The following is a 13,301-nucleotide window of genomic DNA, read 5'->3' on the forward strand; positions in this document are numbered from 1 at the left end:
ACCGGTTATCGGAATATCCCCCACCCATGTGGCTAAGGGAACAGTATGAAGAACTGCAGACGTGGATCGACAATGGCTGGCTTCTTCCATACCCCCGCGAGGGCTGATTCCCTTGATGGCCATTGTACAAGAGACCAAACAAAAGGTCCGCCCCGTTCTAGACTACCGTGAGCTCAATGAGCATATCGACCCATATACGGCAAGTGCTGATATGTGTGCACTCAAATTAAGGGAGTGGCGACAGCAGGGATCGAACGTGGCAACTCTGGACCTACGCAGGGCCTATCTGCAAATACGCATTGAGAGGAAATTGCGGCCATTTTCAGACTGTGGAAAATGGAGGAACCCGACTAGGCTAGGGTTCGGTCTAAATGTGGCATCAGGCTTTATGACAGCAATCATGCATGCTATCCGGCAGCAAGATGAGGCAGTGTAACAGGCAACATCCTCATACATCGATGATATATTTGTCAATGAGAGCTTCATGTCAGCACAATCGGTTAGAATGCACTTTGAGAGCTTTGGACTGACATGTAAGGAACCAGAGCGTCTGTGCGATGGAGCAAAAGTTCTCGGCCTGCACGTGCGCAATAGCAAGGAAGGACTTTGCTGGAGAAGAGGAAGTCACGTCCCCAAGGTCCCATCAAACATCACTCGACAAACAGTGTTTTCGCTTTGTGGAAAGATGGTAGGCCATTTCCCTGTGTGCGGTTGGCTCAGGGTGGCCGTGGCGGCCATAAAAAGATGCGCAACAGCCGTGTCGTTGGGATGTGACGATGCAGTACACGATGTCACCCTAAGGAGCATGCTGACAGAGATTGTGTCCAGGGTGACCAGTGATGACCCCGTTCAGGGAAAGTAGTGCGTCAGCGGGAATGAGTTCACGGTCTGGGTAGATGCTAGTTCACTGGCCCTTGGAGTTGCCCTCGCAGTTAATGATTCCATTATTGAAGATGCCTGTTGGCTTCGGCCAGAGAATGATTCGAGGTACATAAACCTGGCCGAACTTGATGCCACATTGAAGGGCGTTAACTTGGCGCTTCAGTGGCAAGCCAAGGTTCTACATATCATGACTGACTCGGCATGCACTCATCGGTGGATAACCGATGCATTAAGTGGAAGAGCACGGCTGACGACACGAGCATCGGGTGAGATGTTAATTCGAAGACGGCTTGCCACCTTGGTCAACACCATCACAGAGTACGACCTGACCATGGACGTAGTGTTGATCAGGTCTGCGCTCAACAGAGCAGATGCTCTGACAAGAGTCCCTCAACGATGGCTTCTGGCTGGTGCTCGGAGAGATTCTGATAATCTGCAAAATATGTGCAGCAGTTGTGTGTAATGTGGATGCAGCGCGCATCATGGACATTCATCGACAGTGTGGACATCCTGGCATCAAGCGGACACTGTACTTTGTCAAGATGATTGATCCAGGAGTAGAAAAAAAAGATATCCAGAGAGTGGTGGAAAGTTGTGAGGCCTGCCAATCCATCGACCCAGCTCCAGCACGATGGAAGAAAGGGGAGTTGGGAGTGAGTGGTAAGTGGCAGAGAGTGGGCATGGACATCACACACTATGGTGGTAACCACTTCCTTACCCTCATCGATTGTGGGCCTACACGTTTTGCAATCTGGAGACTCCTCGGGCGCCAGGACTCTTGCAACATTATTCGCCAGCTGTCATCCGTGTTCTGTGAAAGAGGTGCGCCCGATGAAGTGCTGACGGACAACAACCCAGCCTTTTGCAGCCATCAGCTGAGGCAGTTCTTACAAGAATGGGGTGTGCAGCTGTGGCTTAGATGCGCTTATGTGCCTTCTGGCAATGGTATAGCTGAGAGAAGCCATCGCAGCATCAAAACAATTGCAGCCAGGAAGCAGTGCACCATCGAAGAAGCTGTGTACTGGTATAATCTCATGCCAAAGGATGGCGTCTCTCCAGGAACGGCGTCTGCAAACGCAATCTATCAGTACCGTGTCCGAGAAAAAGGAATCCACCCCGATACAACTGTGGCCACTGAGATAGAACGGAATCGATATGCCAAAGGGGATGCTGTCTAGGTGAAGCCGCAAGGAAACTGATGTACTGCCAAGTATAAACGGGGCACAGTGACCGATGTGGTGAGTCAGCAGTGTGTCCAGGTTGATGGCGTACCCGTCATGTTAGGGACCTACGGCCGGCGACACATGTACCACCTCCAGTGGACAATGAGAGTGACTGACTCTGAGACGAGTGGGCCATCGCTTTGGTTTGCACCATCCCTATCAAGCAGTGACTCTGATATCAGTAGCCTCCACGGAGATGAAGCCTTCCCCGACCATCAGGCGGTGGATGAGAGCGCACGCGAAGACGAGAGCAGCGCTGTCCCCTTCGCAGAAGCACCCAACAGCGGCGATCGTCACCCCCCCCTACCGTCTCTGTGATCATGAGATCAGGGGGGAGTGTGGAGAAAGAAGTGGCTTACCGTTAAAGCGGCTGCGCGTTTGTGCCTGCAGAGCACAAATTGGGAATCAAGATGGCGCCCGCATGCTTTTATGTGGAAAAAAGTCTTGGAGAATCTCGTACCCTGGTTCCATAAATAACGAGGAAAGGAAAGCGGGAGGACAGACGATTTTTAATCACTAAAGCGAACGGACGTGTGTAAAAGAAGAGGTAGAAGAAAAGAGTGTGGTGAACGAAACAAACAACGACTCGGTTGAAAGTAGAGTTGTAACGAACACAGAACGAGACTGTGGACAAGGGTCATTGACACGCTCACACAAGAGGACTTCCATGGGGCCTTCTAGAAGTTGTTGGAACGGTACAACAAGTGCATTGCAGCCGGAGGAGATTACTTCCAAGTGTATTGCAGTCGGATATTACAAAGCCTTTTACTCCAATAGTTTCTTCCCCAGAACTGCGGGTCTTTGGAACTCCCTTCCGGGATTCTGCTTTCCCAACTGTACTGATATGCAGAAGTTCAAGTGTAATGTGAACAAACATCTTTCTACTCATCTCATTTCATAATTCCCTTGCAAATTATGTCCCTGATATTAGCCCCTGCTTCAAAGTGGCACTGTGCCTTGTTTGGGGTGAAAATTTAATATAAAAAAAAAATACTAATATTTATTTGGGCTTTATGTTTACGGCATTATACAATCTGTAATCCAATGAAATTTCAATATTTAATTTAATTTATACAGGTTGAGTCTCGGGAAACGGATGGTTTTAAGGATCTTTTTTTTTTTTCACATAGATGTCATAAGCAAACACTCATTGTTGACGACTCCACGGAAGCATGAGGGCAATGAACTGAAAAGAAAACCATTCAAAATCAATAACTAAACCAAAATTAAACGTTAAAGATAAACAACAACAAACTAACCCTCTCTTTCTTCCATACTCAAGGTCCTGGATATGACCTTAAACTATATCCGGTGGTGAGGCCCTAGCTTGCGGGCTTTGGGGTGTGTGGAGCAACCCTTTAATTGCCATTGCTTCCAGGTCCACTCTGACCCGGAGTGGTAGTACCTGTTAGGGTCCCAACTATGGGTTAAATAGAAACCGACTTGAAAACAACAAATATATTCTATTAAAAATAGTTTTTCTTCAAAATCTTTGGATTCGGCATTAAATAACTCGAAAAGGGTTGATATGCCGTAAAACAAAAACAACCAACCAACATCCATACTCAAAGAACAAGGAGCGTTCGAAAAACATTCGTTTCCCGTGACTCACCACACACAGAACACACACACATATATATACTAGCATTTCAGCCCGGCGTTGCCCGGGTATTTGGATGTGTCTGTTGAACAAAAAAAAAAGAAGTGGTAGGAAGGCAGGCTCGAACCCGTACTGCAAAGGAGGAAAAGAACGGGGTAAAACCTAACGTTTATGTTGTTACGCCAAACCGGAAGCAACATTTTTTAAAATTAAAGCTAGACAATCTAAAGGAGAGGATAACTTTAAAAAATATCGGCGAAAAAAGTGCCCCCCCCCCCCTGGAGAAAAGTGCCTAGTTGAAGGGGAAGATATTAATGTTTTTAGCCAATTTTTCGATATTTGTCGTATGAAAGGTCGAACTTTAAAACGATACTGATCTTGGTAAAATCCATCGCCTCTATTGAAAGTTTAAGGCAGACATGCAAACAGACATACATTTATATATTGGTAACTAAATATTTTCGACCCAAACTGATAGAAAAGCTTGCCCTATCTCTGAATACCCTTTCTGTAAAATTTCAAATATTTAGACCAGAAATTGTCTGAGTAATTTGGAAGAGACCGCAGAGGTAAATTTTTTAAAAATTTGACCCCTATTATGACCCCTTTTATTGTTTTGGGCTCAAATCAAGTTATTAAGTTAGATCCATGCCCAAGGAACCTATATCTAAAATTTCAAGTGCGTAGACCCAAAATTGTCAGAGGAGTTTGGTAGAGTTCTCAAAGGTCAAATTGTTGAACTTTGACCCCTTAATCGCCAAATTTCTGGCCAAAAACCGATCACATCGATTTTCCCAAATCTCAGTAACCTGTATCTCAATTTTCGAGTCCGTAGACTAAAAATTGACAGTTATTGCATAGGGAAATGTACACAAACACAAGATACAGACACTTTATATATATATAATTATTACGAATGCAAGCATAAAATAATAATAATAACAATAAAAAATTCATGAAATACAAATGAACAATGAAACATCTTGCGGAAACAGAAAGAATAGGGAGACTCTTTCGAAATCCGGAAAATGTACAATAGATGAACAAACAACGTATAAAAGTAACAAAGACACGAACACAAGTGATAACGTTTTAAAGTTAGTTTAATTTTTATAATAAAATTATGGTAGGCGGGGAGTGAGATTAAGTAAAAAAAAAAAAAAAAAAAAAAAATTACGAGGATGTGGAAGGGGTATCTTAATCTACTATCTGAAAATGCCGACGAGAAATATATCCATACAAAAAAATATATTAATTTAAACAAAACAATGGCAAAATGAACTCACCAGCTTGATATACGAGAGAGAAGTATGCAGAGAGATAGAACTTACAATCTTTACTTTTATTTTTTCTACGTGAAGTTTAACCACCATTTTATTCGTTTCGTAACATGTGTAACGGCTGTTCGTAACATGTGTTATGTACTATTCATCCACTGTTTCGGTTATTCTTCGCCGTGTATCTTTTTGGTGCACCGCGTTCCTCGTCGTCTTATGGCCAGCATTATCTCCTTTCTTTCGCTGTTGATGGGGAAGGGGGGGGGCGACATTATCTGTTTCGACGACATCGGTTTGTTCGCCTTTCCATGTCATAGGGTGGAATTTTTCCACGTCCGCTCAGCTCGGCAGAGTGTTCCCTGCTCGTCGGGTTTACCAAATGTGTTTTTATCACAAAAATGTCTCTTTCCCCTCTCGCTCTCTCTCTTCTCAGTATTCTTCTTACCCTCAGGGGGTCAGAAAGCGTGTCACTGACCGGGTCACTCGCTAGCTTGTCTGCTGAACGTCTTTATTGCCTCTCTTTTTCTTCCATGTTCATTTTGCCTTGACGACAAAAATAAAAGAACAAAAAAAAAAAGGATACATTTTTCGTCGTTTTGTAAAATACAAAATCCAATTTAAGGATTATGACACAATATACATATTTCATATTATTTGTTTCTTCTAATGCAAAATTTATTGTATATTTTGCAAACCTCTTCCCTCTGATGAGAAGTGCATTCTTCAAAACTCCATGGAATAAGGTTTTTCTTGTACTCCTTGTCGAATAATTAAAATTTTGTGTAACTTCCTTACAGGTATAAAAGTTTTTTTTTAAATTTGAAAAAAAGATTTTTAACTTGAAGATTTTTATTTTATATATATATAACTACTTCATTTATTCACATAAATTTAATATACGAAAGTATAGATTTATGCGTAAACTTTAAGTATTTACTTCAAAAGTGCTCAATACGTAGGTAGAGCTAGTTAGTAATTTATAAAATATATATGGCGATTAAGCTACACTGAATATTCTGCGTTTCATCCAACTATATGATTCGTCAGGCTTATGCGCGAATTCTGTCGTTGCTTCTTGTTTTTATATATGTTGAGGATTTCTAGTTGGCCAATCAGCTTTCTAGTATCCACCGCGCCCCTTCCTATCAGCCAATGGGCATGCATTTTATCAAACAAAGGATCTGTTTTAGAGCTAGGTTAGTGGTTTTAGGTGGCAGTTCTTTTTTTTTTTTTTTTTTATACATATAAATATACCTATGTGTACACAATAATGCACATATATATACATATATATATATATATATATATACATATATGTGTGTGATCGTTTATGTATATTCATGTTTATTTATTTGTTTTCTATAGTTATTGTTAGTTTTAAAGCTATTTTGTATCGCTATCCTAGGGTAAGTTTTATTTTGTGAACACAGTTGTTTGCTATTTCCCGCCTACAGTTTAATAGATTTTGAGGTTCTTTAAAGTACAGGATAGAAAATTTTTCATGGAGGCATAATTTACATGGGTCGTCTAAATGTCTGCATGTGGTAGCTTGTCTCATTATTTTCCATTCGACTACCGGCGAATGTCCGCTTTCTTTGAGTTCCCAGTATTTATTCGCTAGTGTTGTTTTTATACGGTGTTTTTTATTTTTGAATGTGCTTTTGTGGTCATAGTATCGGGTTTTGAAATCTAAGGAAGTCATGCCTATGTAATATTTCTTGTTGTTCGGGTTTTCTTTCGCAAATATTGTTGCTTGATAAACTACGCTTTTTGTTAGACATTTGTTTTGGACTGGGCAAAGTGTGCGGTGTCTACAATTGCATTTATCTTCAGTGTAGCTTAATCGCCATATATATTTTATAAATTACTATATATATATATATATATATCTTAATACACAAGTATTTACTTCCGGAAGTAAGAAAAACGAAAACCACATATAATAGATGAAACGAAAAACTGGCCACCAAACTACTACAAGTGATTACTGCATTACCAGATAATTGTATTCCATCGAAAAATGCAGATAAAGCCTGCTTGAAACGTTTACTTGATTAAAAAAAAAAAAAATGAATGCTGACTATATTAACAGGAAAGATAAACCGAAAAATTTTGGAAATACTATTTTCTTTTTTTTTTTTTTAAATGCGCTGATGAAGCCTAATGTTGTGCAAATTATAATTTGATGATCAGTTATATCCTTATATGCCATCACTGGGGGCTAAAACAATTGTATGTAATTTTGTGACCAATAATAGAAAAACTTTCCGAAAATTAATAACTGTTTGTATATTTACCCTTATTAACGTGGTATCTTGAAAGAAAAATATTTATAGCTCTAGTATTGCACTATTGAGCTATCTAAACGAAAACCTTGTTATTCATTCGTATGTAACCATTACTTTAATAGTTTAATTATATATAAATGTTAGCAATATATATAAGATTTTCGGGTGCTTTGTTTACACTGGGTATCTTTTTAAACCAACGCATTTCAGGTGAAAAGATTATTACATACTTACGTATCATGTTGAAATTAGTAAAAATTCCAAAAACTATGAAAAATAACCCAGTAGAAAAATAATTACAAGTAAAAATAGAATTTATCGAGTTTTATTATATGCTTTAATGTGGAAAAGAGTTGTGCGACCAATTCAGTATGACAAACAAGGGAGATAACCCTTGATACAAATTGATTTAAATTAAGGGTCCGCCATTTTACAAACGAACGTAATTGTCGATGATTTTTTTTTTTTTTTTTTCCAGTCATCTTTCATAATTTTTGGAATTTATACTAATTTCGACATGACACTTCAGTACGTAATGTTTTGAGCTGAAATGCATAGGTTTTAAAGATCCCTCTAAACAAGCACCTATTTTATACCATTTGGATAATATCGAAAAACCGAATTTAGAAAAATACAAAATTACAGGGCATTTACGGCCCCTAGCCCATGATGATAGTGTTAGGGGTCAGCCATGTTGTCTGTAGAATTCAACAATTTAAGGGACCTCATCTGGCTGTGATTTGGGCTCGTCTTCTTTTTTAAGGAATTTCCGAAAGAAGCCACGTGAGATCGCCAGCTGAAAAATTATCTTAATAAAAAAGAACACACCAAGGAAAAAGAATAAATAATAGAAAAAAATAAATACGTCGGCGCCTAAAAGAATATCTGCCATGATGACTTGGTGATGTAGCAATTTTTTTTTTTTAAAACAAATTTTGGTGACGCAGCAAAATTTTTAAAAATAATTAATATCTGAATTATTTTTTTTAAATCACTTGGTGATACAGCAAATTTTGTTAAAAATAATATTTGAATAATTTTTAAAAAATAATTATTAATATCTGAATTATTTTTTAAATCACCTGGTGATGCAGCAAATTTTTTTTTTTTTTTTTTGTTAACAAATTTTGGTGACACAGCAAATTTAAAAAAAATAATTAATATCTGAATTATTTTTTTTAAATCACTTTAAAAAATTTAAAAAAAAATGATTATTAATATCTGAATTATTATTTTTAAATCACTTGGTGATGCAGCAAATTTTGTTAAAAATAATATTTGAATAATTTTTTAAAAATAATTGTTAATATCTGAATTATTTTTTCAGATCATTTTATGACACAGCAAATTTTTTTAACAGAATAATTATTTTTAATATTTTAATTATATTTTTCAGATCGTTTGATGACACAGCAAATTTTTAAAATTTTTTTTAATATTTTAATTATTTTCAGATCATTTGGTGATGCAAATTTTTTAACAAAATAATTATTTTTAATATTTTAGTTATTTTTTTTCAAATCATTTGGTGACAATTTAAAAAAAAAATTATTTTCATAAAAAGCAAAGCATAAGCAAGAGCACAAAAAGTTTCAATTTTTTTTTTTAAATAAAAAAATTGAATTTGAAAATAAACTCAAAATTTAAAAAAAAAAGCACAGAAAGTTTCAATTTTTTTTTTTAAATAAAAAAATTGAATTTGAAAATAAATTCAAAATTTAAAAAAAAAAGCACAGAAAGTTTCAATTTTTTTTTTTAAATAAAAAAATTGAATTTGAAAATAAATTCAAAATTTAAAAAAAAAGCACAGAAAGTTTCAATTTTTTTTTTAAATAAAAAAAATTGAATTTGAAAATAAACTCAAAATTTAAAAAAAAAAGCACAGAAAGTTTCAATTTTTTTTTTTAAATAAAAAAATTGAATTTGAAAATAAATTCAAAATTTAAAAAAAAAAGCACAGAAAGTTTCAATTTTTTTTTTAAATAAAAAAATTGAATTTGAAAATAAATTCAAAATTTAAAAAAAATTTTTTTTTTAAATTAAAAAAAAAAATAAAATAAAAAAAAGCACAGAAACTATTTTTAACAAAAAGAAAATTAACTTTATTTTCCCATAAATTTAAAATATAGAATTACACTTTTTATTTTTTGAGATGTAAAAATTTTTTTCGTAATAATAATAATAAGTATAATAATGTAAAAGAAGAAATTGTATTTCGGATAATGTAATTAACGAGGAAAGAGGAAGGAAGGGGGAGGTATTTTTCTTTTCTTTTCTCTCAACGTATTTAAATTTAAAAAAAAAAAAAAGATGTTTTGTTCTAAATTTTTATGTGGAATGTATCTAGATGTCGACACAAAACATTTTTATTTATTGAAACTAGCTTTAAAAATATTAATTCCTTGACATTATTTGCAGTTAAATCTTAAATTCCTTTCCGAATTAATATTTGTAAAAAAAAAAAAAAAATTTTTAACGGAATAAATAAAAAATTTCTTTTTACACTCGACGCAATAAATGAAAAATAAATTTCGCAAAAACTTGTTTCACAAAATTTTATCCAGAAAAAAATTAAATTGTTTAATTAAAAAAAAGAAATAAACGAAAAGAAAAAGGAATTTTCAATTTCCCCGCTTATTTTATCATAAAACTTATAAAATTAACTTTAAATAAATTAACTAAAATAAATTTATTGAATTACAGTATGAAATATTTTTTTCTTTAAATATAGCTTTTATTTTAATATTTCTAAGAATAGATTAACACTTTTGCAAAGAAAATATTGTAAAAAAAAAAAAAAAAAAAAAGAGAGAGAAGAGTAGTAGAGATTTGTTACCAATAGATATAACCAATGGTTATTGTATTAAACGATGCTAAGTGATAGTTATTATAACAAACAGGATTAATAAATGGTTATCAGGGTAATAACCAGTAATTATCATGTCAAACGGCAATAACCAACAGTTATCTCTTTAATAACATGCAGTTATTATGCCAAATGATGTCAACGGGTCAAATAGTAATAAGACATTTATCATGCCAAACGGCAATTATCAAACCAGTGGTGACCAATAGTTATCACACTAATTATCGTACCAGATGGCAATAACCAGCAGTTATCGCATTAGACGGTGGTAACCAAGGGTAATTACACTAATAGCTGGCAGTTATCATGCCAGATGGCAATAACCGGAAGTTATCATACAAAATGGCAATAATCACACCAGACGGTGGTAACCAAGGGTAATTACACTAATAGCCAGCAGTTATCATGCCAGATGGCAATAACCGGAAGTTATTATACAAAATGGCAATAATTGGCAGTTATCACACCAGACGGTGGTAACCAAGGGTAATTACACTAATAGCCGGCAGTTATCACACCAGATGGTGGTAACCAAGGGTAATTACACTAATAGCTGGCAGTTATCATGCCAGATGGCAATAACCGGAAGTTATTATACAAAATGGCAATAATTGGCAGTTATCACACCAGACGGTGGTAACCAAGGGTAATTACACTAATAGCCGGCAGTTATCACACCAGATGGTGGTAACCAAGGGTAATTACACTAATAGCTGGCAGTTATCATGCCAGATGGCAATAACCGGAAGTTATCATACAAAATGGCAATAATCGGCAGTTATCACACCAGACTGTGGTAACCGATGGCAATCACGCCAAACAACGATAACCAACAATTATCACATCAATAACCGGCAAGTATCTCATCAGATAGCAATACCTGGCAATTATCGCGGCAGATGGCAATAACCAACAGTTATCGCACCAGACGGTGGTAACCAATGATAATCACACTAATAACCGGCAGTTATCGTGCCAGACAGCAATTATTAGCAGTTATGCACTAGATGGCTATAACCGGAAGTTATCATACAAAATGGCAATAACCAGCAGTTATCACAGCAAACAGTGGTAACCAATGGCAATCATGCCAAATGATGATAATCAACAATTATCACACTAATAACCGGCAATTATCTCACCAGACAGCAATAACCATCAATTATCACGCTAGATTGCACCAGATGGCAATAACGGGCAGTTATTGTACAGATGGTAATAATTGGCAGTTATCACGCAAGATGTCAATTATCACACTAAACGGTGGTGACTAATGGTAATCACACCAAACAACGATAACCAACAATTATCACAAGCAGTTATAGTGCCTGATGGCAATAACCGGCAGTTATCGCGCCAGACAGCAATGACCGGCAATTATTGCACCAGACGGCAATTATAATACCAAATGGTAGTAATCAATGGTAATCGCAGCAAACAACGATAACCAACAATTATCACATTAATAACTGGCAGTTATCACGCCAAATGACGGGCACTAAAACGTGATAACTGATTGTTATTACACTAAATGGTGACAGTTATTTTCGACATGTTGATAACCAACAGGTATTACACTTAATTCCGATAACCAATATGTCCTGCTAATATTGTCAATGACAAATGAAAAATTTTAAAAAATCCAACCATATAATTTTATATTTTAGATATATATATAAAAAACTTTGTTATATGTTATGATTATAGATTAGTTATCCTATGGTCCTTTGGCTGATGGATTGGCAACTTTTTTTTTTTTTTTTTTTTGCATGTGTTTTTATTTTTTATTAAACCTAACTTGATCTTTTTTAGGCTTTCTGGCTAGGATCAGATCAAAGTGTAGCTTCTGTTCTGTTCTATTCTGTTCAAGGAAGGTACAGTAATGTCATTGTTATCATCGTAACTATAAAAAAAAAAATGATTTTTTTTTATTATTATTATTAAACCTGAATTACTACCATACAGCTTGCAAACGATTGAGGGGGGATAAAAAAACTGAAGCTTTAAATCGAAATGACGAGGAAAGAGGAAAAAAAAAAACTTGGATCAGACAAGGAGATGAGCAAGCAGCGAAGTCCGACAGAACGAGAAATGGTTACACGTATGCAGCATTAGCAAAAAAGGAAAAAAAAAATTTTTTTTTCTTAAAAAGATAGGAATAGAGAGCGAGAGAAACAAAATTTCTTTCTTTGTTCTTAACAAGGGGAGGTAACTATTTGTAATAGTAGTCAGACTTGTTCTTCCTTGTTAGCGTGGAATAGTTATTGATGTCGTCTTCGGTGATGTCCGAGATGATCTGTCGTTGAAACTTCATGCGATTCACCAGCAGGCACATGCTACTCAGTGTGCGGTTCAACTTGTCGATCTCGTGAAGGTCTACCTCGTGGCGCGTGTACATAATCTTCTCGTCAAGGATCTAAATGGAAGGAAAAGAAACGGAAAACTTAATAGATAATAGCATTTAATTGTCTCTCTATCTCTCTATCTATGAGTGGACAACGGAGATTTGAATGGTGACATGTTTTCCAACTCTGTGACCGGTCAGTTTGCACTTTTAAAAAAATTTTTTCCATGTTCGCTTTTTGTTTTTTCGATTTTTAAAAAAGTTTTAACATTTAAACAGGGTTATTTCGCTCTCTTATTCTTTAATTTCCATGTTATTATTGTTTTGATTTACCCCCCCCCATCCCACCGGGTACCCCCGCTAGTCAATTATATAAATATAATTATATGTATGTATGTATGTCTGCTAAAAACTTTGACATACGCGATAGCATTTAATTGTCTATTATCTCTTTTTTTTTTTTCTTTCTTTTTTTTTTACGTGGTGGTCACCACTTATCAAGGCCCGGAAGCCACTCAGGGATAAGGGTTATTGCAAGTACATTACGTTAGTGTGGAGATTTGATAAAGTGTTTACTTAAGGGGGTGGTTCATTATTGCAAGTACAGTATTTATACATATTTTGTTTTTTATATACTTACACTGCAGTTGGTGCCTCCGATTTCGTCACGGGTCCGATGGATCAGACGTCCGTTAACGTAAAGCATATTAGCGGGAACATCACTGTCGAATTCTATCTTGAAATAATTGCAACTGGATTTCTCTTTTATTTGCTGAAATTAAACAATGGCAAAACGGTTATACACAGAAGAGACTTGAGGA

The 13,301-nt window shown here is 35.7% G+C and overlaps 1 protein-coding gene across 1 annotated transcript in view; it reads right to left on the minus strand.

The window, feature by feature from the left end:
- Positions 1 to 11,883: 11,883 nt before the first annotated feature.
- Positions 11,884 to 13,301, minus strand: part of LOC145268681 (N(G),N(G)-dimethylarginine dimethylaminohydrolase 1-like) — a 210,881-nt gene continuing 209,463 nt past the window's right edge. Inside the window, exons 4-5 of the mRNA XM_080124185.1 lie at positions 13,121 to 13,252; positions 11,884 to 12,552 (exon numbers count right to left, since the gene is read on the minus strand). Coding sequence (XP_079980311.1) covers positions 12,349 to 12,552; positions 13,121 to 13,252 — 336 coding nt within the window. The 3' untranslated portion in view covers positions 11,884 to 12,348. The remainder of the gene's footprint in view (positions 12,553 to 13,120; positions 13,253 to 13,301) is intronic.

This window comes from Euprymna scolopes, chromosome 44 (assembly GCF_053919585.1).
Source record: "Euprymna scolopes isolate OS-2025 chromosome 44, ASM5391958v1, whole genome shotgun sequence".
NCBI classification, from domain to species: domain Eukaryota; kingdom Metazoa; phylum Mollusca; class Cephalopoda; order Sepiida; family Sepiolidae; genus Euprymna; species Euprymna scolopes.